Here is a 19548-nt window from a genome sequence, read left to right on the forward strand (position 1 = left end):
AGTGTACTTTTATATGTTAGTTTATATGTTACTTTTATATGTTAGTGTACTTCAATATTTTACAGGTCTACTTCCTCTAAGCTGTTAACTAAAAAATCAAGCTGTCTGGCCTTTTTCAGGTCCTCAGTCAGCTGGTCACAAGCCTGGAGTACAACTGGTCATATCCTACGAGAACACCCGCCTGACAATAATGCTGAAACACATGAGGAACCTCGTGAGTATTTCTATGAGAATGTAGCACTCCTAAGTCCTTGCATTTGCAGAGTACTGTGAAAACATTAATCTTCAAACAGCCTAATTTCAGCTCACAGTAATGATAGTGCTGTTCTGTCATGATTTAACTATTGGTTTTTCCCTTTGAGCCCACTCAACATGGTTCCAGGTGTGAGACAGATAGAGAAACTGGGTTTCCTTAATGGCTGGTAATGGCCTTTTCCAAGAAAACCAATTTTGATTCTGTTTTGGCCCTCTCAGCTGACACATTTTGATAGCAGTCAGACAGAAGGCATGGTGCAGCAGCATGACTTTTTGCAGGATGTCAGCCTGGCACTGTGGATTGATTATCCAGACATTTCTTTCCAGTCCAGCCCAGCTGTCTGTGAGGAGGGAAGAGCTCAGCAGAGGGAGCAGTGCTGTGTTTCAAGGAGCAGTGTCATTTGGAGGCGTGATGCTCAGCTTTGTAACACTGTCAGGAGGCTGGGAGGTAAATGTTGAGAGTTCCTGGAGCCAGGCTGTGACAGGGGAAGCTGGCAGTGCTCCTGCAGCACAAGGCAGGTGGAATTGGCTGCTGACAATTGGTGGCTCCAGAGATGGAGCTGGGGCTGTGTGTGAAGTGTGATCCCTCACTGGAGGAATTCCACAATGAATTCCCTGCCTAGATGTGCCCTTGAATTCCCATGGCTCACGTCTTGAGCAATGGCTGTGGCAAGAGAGCCTTTATTTGTCTAGCTAGGGGATTAGAGCATCTATTAGCTATTGTGGGTTCTTAGTGCACACTCTGTGCCACCTCCACCCCAAAGTGGATTGCAATCCCTTCTCCTAAACGGGGCCCAACTGAGGGGCTTGTGTGAGCACCAGCCAGTACAAAATGAGGCTGATTGTGTAATTAGAGGTATGAGGCACATGAGGCTTACATAGCTCTGACTGTTCTCTGCTGGCCACTCTGGCTTCTCATTTGCAATTCAAGGATCCCCATTCTGCTCTATAACGTTCAGTGCATCTCTGTCCTGAGATTTGTTTTCTATGTCCTGTGTGCCACTTTGACAGGTGAGATCAGCCTCTGCTGACAGGTCCAATTTATACAGACTTTATCTTTGGGATGTAGCAGAAGACCCTCTTTATTTTTTCTGTTGAGCTTTTTTAATCTAAGTGACTTTGATAAGCTTCTGATAAAGTTCTAATTGGTGGGAGGGGCATATTTAAGTGATTGCCATGCTGATGATATCCTTGAGACTTCAAGCAGGTGATGTGGAGATGCACACAAACAATTTGTAGGTGTTGGAATTAGTCTTCCTTTCTCCTTTTTTCCATCATTGTAAGTGTGTAGGCTCCTAACTGTGTTCTTAGGAAGTTCCAGCCATTTAATTAAATGAAAGTAAATTACAGCCCAGATAGCTCTGTAGTGCAAACATAAAACCCAGGGTTCAGTTCACTTCATTATGGAAAGGGACAGTACAACTTGAAGTTACCGTGTTGCTTTTGAAATAGGTAATTTAAATCAGGCAATTTAAATCAAACCCATTTTAGTGGGTTTGGAGAGAAGTGGTAGGAGTCCTGTTCAGCAAGGCTAACAATGATTCATGACTCTACAATAAGGTCATTGCTGTGGCAGCCTAACTTAGGCAATCATGGTTTCAAATCCTGGGCTTCCAATTCCCTCCTTCCACCTGGCCATCCATCCCTTCTCATCTGTCTGAAATATGAAACAGTGCTTCAGGGTTCTGTGATCCTGGACTGCCTTCAGACCTGTAACCTATAATAGGAAGGTTCTTTATCCCATTTGTGATCTTCTCAGCTTCCCAGCCACATAAATCAATCTTTCTAATGTGCCCTCTTTTCTTTTTCCTTTCCTTTCCTCTTCTTTTTTTTTTTTTTTTTTTGGTTGAGCTGAACAGGGATTTTAAAAGTATGCCAAGATCATATATTATTCAAGACATGTTAAAGCTATTTCAGGTATAGTCAGTCTTTTGCAGAGTCTCACTAATTATATTTTAGTGGTTCATCTGTGCAGAGATTACTTTGCTATCTTGTTTTATTTCATAATTTATAGTAAATAATTTTTGTTCTGCTCTTCCCTATTTAATTTATCTCTATAAAGAGATTTTATGATGTGTTCAGTTGCAAAAATAATTGTAGTGGGCCAAATTAATCCCAAATGGAGCTTCACAGATGACAGGAATTGTGATCGAGACTTTTGATCCACATAAATAAATTTGATTTAGTGCTTGTGTGGGTTTACTTCTAGGAGTTTTAATAGGAGACCTAGATCCTGCTGTGCAAATCCTATATTGATATACAATGCACAAGGGACTCCCTAAGGAGCTGGTATTTTTTATAGCCACTCTCAGGTGTCACACAGGTTCTTTAAAGGAGGAAGCCAGAAGACTGCAGTGCTGTAACTTTGCAGGAATTTCTCCTGAAGGAAATTTGCCCGTTCACGTGGCATGTCTTAGAGAAAAAAATGCAGTAGCAGTGGAGAGAGCCCTGGTGTGGTGCAGACCTGGCAGAGGACTGGTTAATGTGGGTGCATGCATGGGCCCCTGGGATCTGATGCATCCACACGTGCCAGATTTGCTGCAGATGCACACCTCTCCTCCCTGGATCAGCTTCAGAGTGTGCTCTCCCTCCCCGCTGCAACATTTCAGTCATGTGCAAAAAAAATCCAGTCCTGCTTGAAGAAAACTCTATCAAAATTTCTGCAGAGGCAAACAGCAGAGAGCAGCCTTATGGATTTTGTGACTGGAAAGGATCATTAATCTAATGTAACCTTCTGCAAAGAAAAAGCTGTGTTTCTTCACTAAGGAAAAACTTGCAGCCAAGGAATCTGTTTGAACACAGAGATGTTAAGACTGGTTGGTAATGTTTGCCTACAGTTTAAGGCTGTGGGTGCACAATGAAGACAAGTTCTGTTTTACAGATATTTATAAGATACTAAAAATGTTTCAGTCTCAATATTTGCCTCAGCAATTCAGTTTCATTTGATTCCTGAGATTCTGTAAGTCAGGTGGCTCGCTGCTTCTACTTAGGATTTGAATGGCATCACCACGATTGCTGAGGAAAATAACTTTAAATTCAATTCTCAAATATACAAAAGCCATGATGCCAATAAAATGCAATTTTCCAGATTGGTATATTACATAACTTGAAGTCAGGTTATTGGGGCATTGCTCCTCTCAAGTGCAGACAGTGCCACACTGGGCATTTTCTGGACTACAGGCAATGTTGCCTTAATAAAGTGAGGCTGGGGTAGGTTTTGTGTAGGGGTGAAAACCTTGGAGGCCTGGAAAGTTTGCCTCTGGAGCCTTGGAGGATGTGTCAGGTGGAAGGGTGAGACAGGGCAGGCTTTATTCTATAAAGACAATAGCACAGTACCTGGCAAAGTGCATTAAGTGGTCTCAGGAGGGATATAAAGGAGCCCCAGGGGAGGTTTGCTTTGGCCTCTGAAAGGATTTGTTACCTTAGAACGAGAATAGTCCAATTGTGGCAGTGCAAAACCCAGACAAACAGCAGCAGGCAGGAACAGGAGCACAGGGGGAATGCTGCTCTACCCTAAAAATGTAGGCTTTGTGCAGATGTGGGGATGGATTTCTTGAAATGCATGCAGGTTTTGACCTTGTAATATTCACGTGCGGTCCTGTTGACCTTCATTTACCAACCCAGAGAATGGGAGATACCCAGAGCCCACCAGGTCTCACACAGGGCTGACTGTGGGCTGCTTTAGCTCCACACAGCCAGAAACAGCCAGGCTACCTACTGGTGGGCTTGCTCACTCCTCAAAAAAACCCCCCCAAAAAAAACCCAGAGGCAACAGGAACAGCCATTGCTGACACCCAGAAAAGGGTTCCTAACACAATTCCTTCATGGAGAAGCAAAGGGAACAGTGTTTCAGCATTGGCTCAGGAGGAAGCCTGCTTCTGCCACAGATTTCATTGCCATGGCTTCAGGCATGCCCTGTTTTCCTAGATAAGCAGCTAAAAGTTCAATCCTCACTGCTAAACGTTTTTTGTCCATTACTTCTCGTGGACAGAGTAACTCCTCAGGGGTAGAGGGGAGGAGAAACAAAGCCAAGTTATCCTGAACCTCACGCCAGTAAATGTAAAATGTTACTAGAATTCAGGAAAGCATGCGTGGGCGATGAATTCAGAACCAATTTAACAGGGGGAAAATTTTCTGGAAGAAAAATAAACTCCTACAGTTCTTTGCAAAAGTACTTCCAGCTTTCCTTTTATAAAAGCTCTGAAGCTGTCATGTACCACTCCTGGTGATTAATGATTCTGGGATAGCTGATATGTGGGTGACGAATTGGTAATCAGCTTTAGGCTTACACAGACATCCAGCCTCTTTCCATTTCCCATCCAAATTGCTTCCAAAAATGTTTGTGAGATGCAGTGGTTTAAATGTTTTGGGCAAAAAGGTGGGAAACACCTTTTTGAGTTCTGGATGCTGAGAACTTTAGACTTTCTCTGGGGACAGACTCTGACTCCCAGGAGAGCACTGCACTGACCCTGAGGCTGTGGAGAAGCTTCCAAAATTGATTGCTAGCACTGGGATTGCAGGTGTGAAGTTGGTTAGAAGTGTGTAGTATCACAGGGTGGAAAACTTAGAGTTTGGGGTTTTAGAATACAGTAATATATATGAAGCAAGATGGAGGTTTTAGGACAGGCTGGTCCTTCTTCTTCACTTTCTTCTTCACTTTCTTCTCCATGGGTTTGGGTGGTATTGTGTAATCAGACAGAAAAGTCCACAGTGCAAGCCTTGAGTGATCAGTTATTGGGCTAAAAGTGAAAATAATTTAGGTGTCTTTTCTTAATTGGATAGTTTAGCCTTAAAAGACCTAGTAACAAAAGATAGTTAGACATTTTGTGCCTTGCTAATGAAAGACTGCAGAACTCACAGCTGTGAGGCTGTAACATTGGTAAGAAACAATAAACACCTGAGTCTGAATGTGAACTTCAATCCCAACCTCAACAGAGGTAGAAAAAGAAGCTGCAAACCAGCAGCCAATCTTTCCCATGTCCAAAGGGATGAAGTGGAAGCCTGCAGCACAGGGCTATAGGGATGTTCCCCCCACAATACAGGTAGATGCTCTGCTGCCTTTGCTGGGTTTTCTCCCAGCTGGAGCTGGGGGAGGGTTGGGGATCTTTGCTCAGTCTTAGTTGGTTCCCATGGTTCCTCTCATGGGCTCTCTAACTTTTGCACTTTATGACTATCATTATATAGATTTAAATGGAAAATATATACTACCTGCCAACAACGCAGTGCCTGGCACTGAAATAAAAAGCCACATTATCCTTTCAGGATATTATGAATGTGTACTGCCAGGCACAGGTAGGCAAGGCAAGGATGGAAAACAAGTGGGAAAAAAAAAAATCACTTTGAGCTGAACAAAGTTATCCAGAGAGTATCAGTGACAGAATTAAAATCAGCAGCTTGGCTGATGGAGGGAGGTAACACTCAGATGAAGTTCACCTTAGTCTGGCACAGGAAAACAAAATAAAAAACCTTGGGAAGAAAGCTCTTGTACTAACTCTAGCTTATAAAGAATTTGGATTTAATTTTATATTCATAGAAAATTCTTTTAAAGTGAAAGGAAATTAGCTCAGATAAGCTATGTTCTCCTTGAGACTGAAAATTAGCTGAACACCTCTAAACAAAGGATACTACAACTCAGCAGTAGTTTAAATTGGAAAGAGATGAGGTCTGTTCTTGTGGCACAGGGATTACTGTTGGATTCAAACATATTTGTTTTGAAAGGTGTTTGACAAATATGTTGTACAGAAAGTTCTGTTATTATTTCTTGTTAAACCCTTTAATCTGTCACAGTCACAGTACTGCCTCAGTTCTAAATTCTAACTGCTCATTTTTAAATAAGTAATTCCCTACATAGTTGATATGTGTTGAATAAGAAAAAAAAAAACCCAAAATAACAGTGAGTTCTGTGTAATAATATGAGTGATCTGGGAGATGAAGGTGAACAGAAATTAGATTTGCCACTGGTTGCAAATGAAGAAAACATTAAAAATAATAGTGCAGACAGAGCAAGATCAAGAGAATAGAAGTAATTTCCAGAACCCTACAACAAATGTAAAATATTTCCTCGGGGAGGGAGAGATCTATAACCCACAGTAATGTGAAGATAAAACAAGCCCATGGTGAGACATGAGGTTGCTCCAAGAGATGCCAATGAGAAAGGCCAGATCCTGGTGTCATGGGGCAGAAATGAAGTAGTTCATCTTTATAAGGCTTCAATAGTGAACTATTTCTCTCAGGATGTTTTTTTTAACTAGAATACAAGTTCAAAGAACAGTTCTCAGTAGGGTTGCTGAGGAGTGATTGATTCTTCAGGAGTGATTTATTGTTACTAAAACTTAGTTAAGAACAGACTAACAAGGACACGAGTCAGTTGTGCAAATGTTTAAGGGAGAAGACAGGAAGGTTCAAGAGGAATTATTTAGAACATTGAGCAAGAGCATAAGTAGAAGTAATGAGAACTAATTAAGGAGCAGAAATTGCAAGCCTCATATAATGAAATGCTTTCTTACACAGGGAGATGGCATGCTGCAGAATAATTGAAAGAAAAGTGCAGGGCGATTGTGCAGTTGGAGAAATTAAAGATAGGCATATACAGACTTTTGTAACTAATTAAGAAATTGAGAAGAAAAAGAGTGCAGAATGAAGACACATATCACAATCTCACTGTTTCTTTACACATTTTTATTTTCAGTTACTGTCTGGGCCCAAGCAACGAGAGAAAAGAATTTGTATGTGGCAAAAAGATAGAAACAGAACAATGGCCTTTGCTTGTGTTTCTCTTCTCAAAGGCTAATTTCCTTTCATGCACTCTAACAGGCAGCAATGCTCTTAATCCTGACTGATTTCAAAAGCAAAGTGAAATGGGGATTTGTCTTAAGCATTTGTTCTCCTTTGTACTTCATTCAAAAGAAGTAGTTCTGGGATCTATGTTTCTAAGGGTCAAAACAAGATCATTCTTATCTCAGCCAGTGTCATAGACTCTGTGACTAAATATTCATCTGAAAATTAAGTGTTCCAAGCACAGCAATAATACAGGGTTGAAAGCAATGGAATTCAGTTTCTTTATGGCCTTGGTGGTAATTCTGAGATAAAAGCTTCAGAGACTTGTTCATGAAATCTACTCTCTGCATTCTACACCCTGCACCAACATTGCTTATCCGCAGGATAATATAGTTTTAAAGCATTCTGACCCTTGATTTCTCTCATCTATGCCAAAAAAAAAAAAAAAAACAAACAAACCTGGTGGAGTTAATTGTCTTAAAATACTAATGCAGCATGTGGTTCAGAAATCTAGAACATGTTACCTTTTCTTTCAGAAAAAAAAAAAATAACCTCTGTGTGATTCTCAGATCTTTAACTGGGGGCTGTACATTTATTCCATACATTCCCACATCTGCTTTATGTTATTTTTTCAGCCTTGGTAACATTTTTATGCCCACATGGAGCACGCAGTCATGGAGTCCCAAGCATCAGTGAAGGGTCAGAAGTTTGTCAGACTCAGGAGTTAAGCTCTGAGTGAGCTGGGTACAGCCACAGCCCATTCTGTGATGTCTTTTTCTTTGTTGCTTGCTCAGAAACAGTCATGAACACATGCAAAGTTGTGTCATTTCTTGGTGGAGTGAAATTCTAGTCCTCCTTGCCTGCTGCCAATGGTCTCTAAAAGGCAGGATCCTGTTTTTGAATCCTGTTATACAGATTCTTCCCCATTTCATTTGGGATTGTGTCTGCCCTTATCTCCTTCTGGATCATCAGGACAATAAATTATTCTTTTTCAGCAGGGCATCAGAGATAAATCTCAGTGCATTTCTTCAACTTTCTGGTTTCAGAGCTCTATGGAAATAAAGGCTTTGGAGAGAAACATCTGTGACCTTCTGGGTATCCTCAATTTCATTTTATTTGTTTCATTTAAGGAGAGATAGATGGGCTTTCCTCTTAACTGACTGAAGCAGATCAGAAATATTTTTCATAATTCTTAGAAAGCCCTGAGTCTTTTGGAAACCAATCTGTTTTCCAGAACTGTCTCCTTAAATTAAAAAATCACAATTTTTTTTTTTTTAATATTAACAAATAATTCCTGATCATTTTGGAAGTCCCACTGTCTCTGTGCCTTGGGATCAGTTTGAAACTGAGGTGCTTACCTGTGTGATGTGCTGGAATCACATTTCCATCTCATTGTGATGGATCAGCTGCCTGATCAGGCTGTTTTGAACACCATGAATTATTTTGCCTGACCTCCAGTGATCATTCCAGAATGGACCATTTTCCCTCCAGTTTCCAGCTCCATACACACCTTTTGGCACTGGTGGTGACACGAGCAGCAGGATCTGTCTCAGCTGGGACCAGGCACCAATTTAACCAAGCCAAACCAGATGTCCACAATATGACAGGGTGAATCCCTTGCTGGTCTCCCTCCTTGACAGGGTTATTTTTTCCCATTTGACAGCCAGGAGACCTTGGGGTAGGGTTGGTTGTTGGTTCACTCTTTAGAAATGTTGTGTCTCAGGACAGCTCCAACCCTATTTTTCCAGCACAGTTGTCCCCCTCAGGAATGCTGCATAACCAGCTGTTACAGCCAGGCTGCTCCAGTCCTGTCCCCTCTGCTACAGGCAGGTTGATGAGGATGCTGAAGGTATTGGACATAAGCTATATTTGGATATTCACATCAATAATGTGGATAGAGCACCTTTGCATTTTTAGCATGGTAAATGACAAAGCCATCTGGAGGCTCGCTGCACAGACACTGCCAGATTTCCAAAAGGTAGAAAATGCCTGCTCAAAAAAAAAAAAAAAAAAAAGGCTTTCCAGAATTTCCCTGACAGCAAAATGTTTTTATTGCCCTGCATTAAATTGAGATAAATGCAATTTCTTCTTTGCCTGCCTTGCTGCTGATCTCCACGGCAGCGATCTCTGTCATTGTGTCTCTGTCTTTATGTACATACCCAGATAACCCAAAAAAACTGGGATCAGAAAATGTGATAAAATAATAAAACTGCTGTTGAAGAGAAGCAGTTAAATATTTTCAAATTTTAGGTGAAAAAGTTGGTTGTTTGTGTGAGGGGGGAAATGCCATATTTGTGCAATCACTTTTGACCTGTTGCCTTCTTGTTTTGTCTTGCCAACAGCAGACAGGGCAGGGTGCACCGTAGTGGTGGAGTGGATTATCTTCTTCTCTAATTATTACTTAATTTCTGCAAATGGGATTTTATTTTTAATTTCCTTGGAAGCAACTTGGGGATATTTTGTGAGAGGGAAATGAAAAGCTCAGTAGCAGGGTAGAAATAGAGGTGTCCATGCTTTGGGATATGCAGAGCTCAAGGGAAGAACAAGGAAGGGTCTTGGATACTGCATTAGGATTTGGGAAGCTGTTGGAGTTCTAGATGCTGAGAATTTTAGACTTTCTGTGCATACAGACTCTGACTCCCAAGAGAGTACTACATTTAACCTGAGACCATGAATAAAGCTTCCAAAATGAATTAATAGCACTGAAATTATGAGTGTGTAGTTGATTAGAAGTATATCACATCACAAAGTAGAAAACTTAGAGTTTGGGGTTTTAGAAAACAGTAATCTATATGAAGCAAGATGAAAGTTTTAAAACATTATAGAAACAGAGTAAGATTTCTAGCAGGTTCATAAGTAGTATGAACTAGTAGACTAGTCCTTCTTTACCTTCTTCCTTCTTCTCCATGAGTTTATGTCTTGTAATTAGGCAGAAAAGTCAGCATTGCAGACTTTGAGTAATTAGTTATTAAATTTAAAGTGAAAATAATTTAAGTATCATTTCTTAATTAGATAGTTTAACCTTAAAAGACCTTGCAACAAAAAATAGTTAACCATTTTGTGCAATACTACAGGTAGCAACAACACAACCACCCGTTCACACAGCAATCCCCTTTTTCCTGAAGTTTATATATCATTAATCTGCTTTCAAAGGAACCTCTTGCTTTGTACTACTAATTTCTCAGCTCTTTAAGCTTAGAAGTAGCCCAGAGGATAGTCTCTTTTTCCTAAGGCAGAGGCTGTGTTTGCTAATTAAACTGCAGATTTGAAAGATGGGGTTTAGCCTTCTTCTGCTGAGTTACACAGGGACTTGGAGGAAGTGGAAACGGCAGCAGTGATGGCTCTTCCACGTTCCTCACTGGTTTTAATTTAGTCTGGAGGCAGCCAGTAATTTACAAAGGTTACTGCAGTGCAAGGATGATTTCTTCTGTGGATTTTTTTCTAATCCTCCTTTATTGGATAATAATCAAATCCACCTAATGTCTACACATAATATATAGACATTTTGCCTTGTTGAAGGTTTTTCCTAACCACTTGCTACAATGGTTTGCTTTCAAAAGATGTATGGATATCTCAATATTAACAACTAAGGAATATTTTGTAGTCCTTTCTTCACGATGTAAATAAATTCTTACAGCAGCATATGTAAGAGAGGAATGTAAGGGTGGCAAAGGATAGGAAGACTAAGAGAACTACAGGACAAAGTAAATTATTTTTATTTGAGTGCAGTAGCTGAAATGGGAATCTTCCTAATGCCTGGCTATCTTCTTATTTTTCTTTTTTTTATTTTTTTTCCATTGAAGAGAAGGAAGAGAGAAACTGAGATTTAAAAATCTCAAGGAAAGTAATTTTTGAGGGGAATAAAAGTAGTTATTTATAGAGGAGGAAAGATGTCATTAGTTAATACAAGTTAGTTGATCATTAGTTTTTACTGTCAGGATTGTTGAAAATGAAAAATGGGAAAAAGAGAGCAGCAGCTGGAACTATCAAATGTTCAGGGGACATCAATCTGTTCCTCTCTAGGACAAAAGGTGATCTGCATGTCTAACACTAACAGAAACTGATGACATGATTTAAATTTGAGGCAAAAGCCACCTAAAAGGAAAATTCTATGTCACCTAGGAAGATGTGAGTTTTAAAAAGTTTTACAATAAATTATCTTTAAAATGAGTATTTTAAAAATCCTATGAGAATGGCTCAATATTCATATTGGATGCTAAATCACTAAATAGTTGAATATATGGCAAACTTTGCATACTTATACCTATAGTAATGCTAACAAAGAATCCTTGGGTTAGGAGAGTTGGGGATCATTAATAATTATCAGGGGAGAAAAGTCATTAGGACAACATATTTCTTGTGGAAAAATTAATTTAATTTCGTCCATTATTTCCCGGCCACAGCTACTATATTTAAAATTAAATTATATAAGATATAACAAACCTGTGTGAGTTTCTGTAAGCAAATACTTTTTTTTGGTATTTTCCAAAACCAACATTTTTTGGTTTTGGAAAATAAATCTGGAGTGGAAAATGGAACACAGTCATAACAGATACAGGCTGTGTATGTTAGGTTTTCAGTATTGAATTAGAGATATGGAAAATACATCCAGAGTATTATTTTCTCTCCCTCATTCTCAAATATTTTCACCAGCTTCTGCCTGACTTTAGAAGAAAATAACATTTCCAAAATGAAATCCTTTTTTAACATGAATACAGGCAATTGTAACTGAGTTCCTTTAAAAACATCTGTCATTATCAAGGTTAAGTAGGCTGGTCATTCTCTGAGAAAATTGTTCAATCATCACTTGGTTGTACTTGAAGAAAGAAAATAGTCAGTTTCTAAATTCAATTTGAGAAAACTTCTAAATTCAGATTTTTTTTATTGGCATATCAAAAACACTGGGGAATTTTGTGGGCTTTTTGTCCCTAAGCATATCAAGAGAATCTATGGCATTTTTGTTGGGAGCTTGGTTTTATACCTGTACAGCCTTACAGATTTTTATAGCCTGGATTTATTTGCAAGCAAACACAATAAAAGATTTAAGACAGTAATTTAAATTGGGAGTAACTTCTTCTGAAGGAGGTAAAAATCCTTTTTTTTTGGGGGGGGGTTAATAAAATGACAACAGAATTAAACACAAATAGAACTCAATTTAAAACTTTAAGCTTTTTCTGTTTGCTTGATCACAAGTGCATTCAAGCTATAAAGGTTTTACAGAGTAAAGTGCAAAATGGCTTTCCCAAGGTACCCTTTGGTTTTTTTTTTTTTCCTGGCCTGGATTATGGACAGAAATCAGTGATTTTTTAAATCCTTTAATAATAACAAACAGGGGGTTTGCTTGATTTTAGAACTACTTATGAACCTGCCAGAAATCTCACTCTGTTTCTATAATGAGCTCGCCAGAGCAGGTACTCTTTGGTGCAAAGAGAGAAATTCCACCTGAATATGGGCAAGAATTTCTTTCTTGCGTGGGTGACCACGCACTGGAACAGATTGCCCAGGGAGGGTGTGGAGAATCCCTCCCTGGAGATGTTCCAGAACCATCTGGACACAATGCTGTGCCATGTGCTCTGGGATGACCCTGCCTGAGCAGGGAGGTGGGGCCAGATGACCACTGTGGATCCTTCCAGCCCGACCCCATCTGGGATTCTGTGGTTTTGGTCAGGTATTCCTCATGTTTACCTAAATTTATAAATAAGCCAGTGCAGTCTGAGTTAGAAGGGATCACTAAATGTGATGCTGTAATGTGACAGAAGTCATAATCCTTAGTTTAAAAAATATTTCTGATGTTTCTTCCATTTTCCCCGATGTTTTCCCCATTTTTCCTTTATTCTCTTTTCTCCTTTTTTTCAGTGCTCACCTCAGAAAATCCTGGGGAAGGATTCATTTGCCCAAAACTTGGGTTTTTTGCCTGCTGTGTCAGCTGTCTTAATAAAACAGTTTGCTTCAAATTCCACCTATTTATGATTTAAAAAGAGATTTTTGCCATGTTAATCTTGTTTTTTGCACTATTACAGTCCAACTGCCACTATCACTCCTTGCTCCTGCTAGGAAGTGTTTAGCAAAGTACAACTCTTTCTACTGCGAGTCTTGCCTCAAGAAACCCTGTGGTTAAGCAGGCTCTTCACAAGAAAAGAAATCCTGCTCTTGTGGCACTCAAAAGAGAAACCAGCGTAACCTCGTCACACGAGCTCCCCGTACTCTGCTCTTGTAAGGCTGGTTTAAAACTGCTCTTAATCTGTGGTTTTGAATTATTAGTGCGTGGTGGGACAGAGTCTTCCTAACAGTTGGAGTCCTTCATTAGATGGATTGTGTCGTGTCAGGAGTCAGGGGAGGGCAGCTGAGAAGTGGAACGCCTGATCTGGCTGGAGGAGCGCTCAGCTGAAGCGTTTGCGATTGTTTGATGGCATAACAGTGCCACTGCAGATGGAGAATTGGGACAGCAGTGGGATTTGGAGTGGACTGTTTGCCTTTCTTCAGCAAGGGAAGAGGAAGGGGAAAATGTCACCTGTAAAGTTGGAGAGAAAAAAACAACGATCAGAACTACAATGTCTACTTGGAATTCGAATGGCTGCACATCAAATTACCTCTAACAGGCTGACTGCTGATTGCTACTATTCATGAAAAGTGGCTTTATTTCAGCTCTAAAATATCCCAGAGCAACAGCTCTCCCCTTGAGTTTTCCTGTCTGAATGGCTGAAATGTTCTCTTTTTTAATTTTCTCTCTTGACCCTCTCCTCCCCCTCACCTCTTTCAACATGTATTTATCGACATTCAGAGGGATAGTGAGGAAGTAGTTTTCAGTCCATCTCATACAGCCAAAACACTGCTGCAAAGTGCCTTCCTTAAATTTTGGGAGGAATCAGCTGACAGGGGAAGGTTAGTTGGCCGAAGGCAAGTTAACATGACAAAGCTCAAAGGCATAGTGACAATTTTATGTGACTTCTTTTCAGTTAATCACCTCTGGACAGTTAATCACTTCTGGACACCCAGGTCCTGTTAAAGCACATTACCTTTGGAGACTGTCATCTCAGCCTGGTTCCTTTCTTTGTCTGAAACAACTAAAATCAGTTGACCTTCAAGTTACAGTGATGTTTACCTATTCATTGAGAAGTGAAGAGCTTGATTGCACTTAGGTGTAATCCTGATGGCTTGGACTGGTACTTCAGGCTGCATTTCATTCTCCCTCCTGATTTTTAAGAGATGCTCAGTTTACTGTTACTTGCAATCCTCAATTGATGTTTTAGTACAGTCCTAGATCAACAGAGATGGGCTTTCAAGTGGACAGTGTAAATTGTAAATAAATGTAAATAAATCCTACATTAATGGTGTGGCAACCCATCCTAGGAAAATACCCTTGTGTTCCACTGCCCTTTAACGTTTCTTTATGTCAGCCACTGAATCCCATCCAGCTCAATCCCATGGGTATTTTAAATCAGATGTGCTTTGGGGAACTTAGCAATAGGAATATTAATCACTCCCATAGTGCTGACAATACGTAATGGTTTGAGAGGGGCATCCTTTGATGCTGTGTGCTGTTAATGATAGCAATAATGAGCTTTGCAGTTGACCACATAATTTGCCTTGAAGGATCATTTCAGATAAAAAAAAACCCAGAGGGTTGTTGTGCAAGAGCTGGTTGTTCATACACACAAGCAATGTTTTCCTTCCCAACAGAGAAGTTATTTATTGCTAGGAGACAGCAGTTTCTTCTGTCCCAGGGATATGTTGTTGATAATGCAGTAGAAAGTGCCATATTTCCAGACACATATTGTGAATAATCAAAATCTGAGAAATTACTTCATTCTGAGCCAGGTGTAAAATTACAGCAGGAGCTATAAATGCAAGTGCCTGGGAATCCTCTGGGTTCATAGGTTCCAAATGTTTAAAGTTCTCTTCTTTTTGCCTGTATTCTTATTTGCATCCTGTCACTGGATTGCCTGGGAGCTGACAGGTAAACTTCCTGTCTAAAATGCTGATTAGATGATTAAAATTACTGATATTTTGCTACTCCCCATTTTGTGCTTTCTGACTGTATACTGTGTAACCAGCACAAGGATTTGTACTCAATTATAAGCCAAGCATTAAGTGACAGGCTCTGGAAGGATGTCTGCTCCACAGTTTTTCATTTTTATGTTTCTTGTGTGTTCTTTCCAAGCCTCAAGTAATACAATGTGTTTTCTGAGTAATTGTAATGCTGCTTTAGGAATAACTTTAGAGCTCCTCAGAAGTTATCAAAAAATTCTCCACCCACCAGCACTGGCTGATGACTGAGCCTGGTTAATAGATTGTCTCTGATCTCGAGTTGCTACCATATAAGATGGAATATCTGGAATATCATTCAGTAACCTGAACTGGAAAATTAAAGAGAGATTGCAGCTGTGTGATGGGCGAGATGGGAAAGGCTCTTATAAGAATCCTGTTCTGCACATACTGCTGCAGGAAATGCTCCTGGCTCTTCTATAGTAATATGTTTTACAAAACACCCTTAGAAAAAATTGGTTCTCCCCACTGATACTTAGGGGTTAAAATCAATAGGAGCTTACTGTCTAAAATCCAGTTTCTATGCCTTGCTCTGGAAAGTGGAAGGGCCAGACTTTGTATCAGATTAAGATGAGTTAAGGTAGATTGAGGCTTAAGTGTTTTTCCATCAGAATGTAAATATTAAAGACAGACAATTTTACCTCATCTCTGTATTATTTAATTTTTATTTTCCTGATTCCATTTTAAGCTGAATTCTAATAATTCTTGTTATTTCACTAGCACTCCAATTTAGCCCAGATAATCCTGAGAATGTCACGTGTTTCTGTGTCTGCTAAAAGCCCAGATTTTGCATGGGGTACTTTTTTATTTGCTTTCTTTGCTAGAACATGGACATTCATATTTGTGACCTTCTTGTTTTCCAGCGCCTCCCAGATGGCTCTGCCCCAAGTGCACACGCTGAATTTTATCTTCTGCCAGACCCTTGCGAGGTCAGTCGAAGGAAAACAAGAACAGCTCCAAAAGGCTCTGACCCTACTTACAATGAACTTGTGAGTACCATCCACTTTCTTCCACCCTTTCTTGTTTCACAGAATCATGGAATGGGTCAGGCTGGAAGGGCCCACAGTGGGCATCTGGTGCCACCTCCCAGCTCCAGCGGGGCCATTCCAGAGCACATGGCACAGCAGTGTGTCCAGATGGGATATCTCAGTGAGGGACACTCCACACCCCCTCTGGACAATCTGTTCAATCGCTGCACAAGGAAGTTCTTCCTCACATTCAGGTGAAACTTCCTGGGCATCAGGTCCTCCTGTTACCTCCTGTCCCATTTCTGGGCCCTGCAGAGCAGAGCCTGGTGCATCCCCTGAGCTCTTCCTGCAGACACTGGACAGACATGGGTGAGGCCCCCTCTCAGCTGTCTCTTTTCCAGGGTGAACAGCCCCATCTCACTCAGCTTTTTCTCATGAGAGAGATGCTCCAGTCCCTCACCATCTCCACAGCCCTTCACTGGACTCATTCCAGCAGTTCCCTGCTTTTCTGGGTGTGTTGAGCCCAGAACTGGACACAGCACTCCAGATGTGCCTCCCTGGGGCTGAGTAGAGGCAGGATCACTCCCTCAACCTGCTGTCAGTGCTTTTCCTAATGCACCCCAGGAGCCCTTTTTGGCCATGAGGGCACACTGCTGTTTCATGGGCAGCCTGCTGTCCACCAGGAGCCCCAGGCCCTTCTCTGCAGAGCCGCTTCCCAGCAGGCCACCCACAACCCACACAGGTGCAACTTGCTTTATTTGCTTTGCCCACTCTTGAAATAAAACAACAATACAGCATTTTCCAATGAAGGTGACCAAAAAGAAGGAATGTATCAGAAGCTGAACCAGAAATGGGGGCAACTGTCTGTTTTGCACCTTTCTCAGAAGTGACATGGTGTCTCTTATGTCTCTCTCTTCAGGAAAGCAGTTGGATTTTTCACAGTGCTCTGCCTTACCCCATAAGCAAAGTTACATGTTAGCCAAATGAGGCCAAGCATCATTGCACCATAACCCAGCAGTTCTGAGTGCAGATATGCACAACAGCATGAAAAGTATTAATTGAATGGATGCTGTTATTCAAATTAACATTTGAAAATTGGTTGTCACTGTCCTAAATGATAACACAAGAATAAATAGCCAGGTTCTTTTTATGTTAAAATGCCATCAGTTCACAGCTATATATGATTATTTCACACACCACTGAAGTGCTCATGCCTCTGGGGTGAAAGGAAACATTTGTATGGAGAGACATTTATGACAGAATGGGAAGAGGTATAAACTGTGTTCATTTGTAAGGACAGATGAGATTGAAACAGTAGGTGGGATTGGAGATTATAATTATTACATGTAGCAAATCTCCTAAAGATCTCAAAGTAATTTACAAATGCTCTTTCAGCAAGCTATAAAGCAGAAGGCATGGAAAATATTACCACTCCACCCTGTTTCATAGATAAGATATGATAAAGCTTAGGTTAGTCAGCAGAGTCTAAGTGCTTATCTCTTAGTTTCTCACTCCTGGAGTTCTAATATTTCCCTTTTCCCACATCTGTTAATTACAAAAGTTGTCTGCTTACACTGATGACTTCCAGCTTTCTGTAAGAAAGCTCCTGGAGTAGTGTTGCTGCTCACAGCTGAGACAAATTTCCCTCCCCACAGTACTGCAGTGGAATAACAAGGAAGTAGGCTTTATTTTTTGTTCTTTCCTTCATTTTTGCTATCAGAGTGGAATGAATCTAAATAATCTGTCTAAAGAAGTTGCTTTACATTTAAAGGACATTTAAAGCAAAGGAAGATAATGTGATTATATCATAACATTCATTGTAAGGTATCCAAAATGGACAACAGACAAGAGCCAGCCAGCAACATTGGAAGACAATTATCTTTCAAATTGTTCTTAGATTACTTTGAATGCAATGAAATCCAAAATCCTGTCTGCAGTCAGTCAGTAGTCACTGGGAGGAGATTTAATTGTGGTTCACGAGTATTCCACTGCCATTAAAAGAAATTCCATGAAAACTTTAATGTCCTTAATCAAAACTGAGAGCCTTCTTCCCAGATGCTCAGTGTTTTTTCCCTGGGAAGTGCTAATCACAGTGGGGACATATGGTTCCACTGAACTTGGCCATTTCCAACCCGATGCCTGGGCTTCAGCAGCTCTGCTCCTCCATATGTGATGTCATTCTGGATGCATTTTTTGTCCAAGGCTGGTAGACTGAGGCAGAAGCTGCCCCAGGGAAGAAAAACTACTAAAAATATAAATCAGCTGTCTCTTAAGTTAGTTACTGTCCAAAACACTGTGTACAGAAATGTAGTAGCCTTTTTTATGAGTTCGTAAGTTTTTATTAAAGCCAAATGGCTGGAAGGAAGCTGTATATTAATTTCTTTCTTTGTTCCAGACTGAGAAAAATCTGAAATGTGCTTCTCTTGGGTATTTTTGATTTTAGTTTTGTACTTCTATTGCTTATGACTGCCTACAGCAAATTATCAACCTTGCAAAGGTGCTTTTTATGTTTGTTTTTTACTCCTGTGTGAGAGTAAAGATGCGAAAGTCCAGGAGGGCTGACAATAAAATGAGTTACAGCAAATGTTTTGGAGTGGCTTTTAGCAAACAAATCCTTCTTTTCTCCTGTGCCTGCATCTGGATTTTGGAATTTGTGGCATTCGCAGTAGTTAATGTTATATTGCATTAAGAAGTGGTGGTGGAGAAGAAGAGTAACACAGAGAAATGGAATACAAAGAGAAAATGAAGGCAGCCCCAGCCAGTCTGATGGAAGGGGAGGAGGGGAACTGCACCAGGAGCCACGGCCACTCCCTCCAGCACCATGCATCAAAGCTACCTTGGATTAATTACCAAATCTAGGAACTGTGCCATGGCTACCTAAGGAGAAGCAACTGTCCCTCATTTGTGATTAAAATGTCATTAGACTCCTGTAGGTCAACAGTGTTTCTCTTTTTGGAGCCAGGAATAGTTGAATTCCAGCCCTAACTGTCCCAATGATTTGCTGCATGGCCACATATAACTCACCTCCATCTGATCTATCCGTGTAACAGGCTGGCAAATATTCTCAGTGCACAATCATTTCAGGATTTGACTGTTCCCAAATTCTGGCAGGTGGAATTTGTTTTATCCACACCCTAATTCAGCCTTCTCCAGACCTTTCTTCTGTCCCTACATCCTGATGATAACGTATACCTTACTCCAGCTGAATCTGCAATACCATTTTAGAAACAGTTTACTGGGATCATTTGAAAACCACCCACCCTGCACTGCAAAGGTCTGTCATTGCTCAAAGATTAGAGCCTATTTTTGGCCAAAAATTCAAAGTTGTTCATTACCCCAGTTCAGTTTCTTAGCATTTACAGCTGATATGTGTAGTTTTTGCTGATTTAAAGCAACAGCTGGTACCTTTAATATATTGGCAAAGAAACAAGGCACCTTTCTTTGGTAACATTAGCATTGCCTCAGTGTCAGATCACAGATTTATTCTAAATTGTGTTATGCT

The 19548-nt window shown here is 40.4% G+C and overlaps 1 protein-coding gene across 1 annotated transcript in view; it reads left to right on the forward strand.

Moving 5' to 3' along the window:
* The window catches only part of PIK3C2G (phosphatidylinositol-4-phosphate 3-kinase catalytic subunit type 2 gamma), a 185929-nt gene that overhangs the window by 164223 nt on the left and 2158 nt on the right, over positions 1–19548 (forward strand). The window contains exons 31-32 of the mRNA XM_053943203.1: positions 120–214; positions 15942–16067. Of these exons, the coding sequence (XP_053799178.1) occupies positions 120–214; positions 15942–16067 (221 nt within the window). The remainder of the gene's footprint in view (positions 1–119; positions 215–15941; positions 16068–19548) is intronic.

Source organism: Vidua chalybeata, chromosome 5 (assembly GCF_026979565.1).
Source record: "Vidua chalybeata isolate OUT-0048 chromosome 5, bVidCha1 merged haplotype, whole genome shotgun sequence".
Taxonomy (NCBI): Eukaryota; Metazoa; Chordata; class Aves; order Passeriformes; family Viduidae; genus Vidua; species Vidua chalybeata.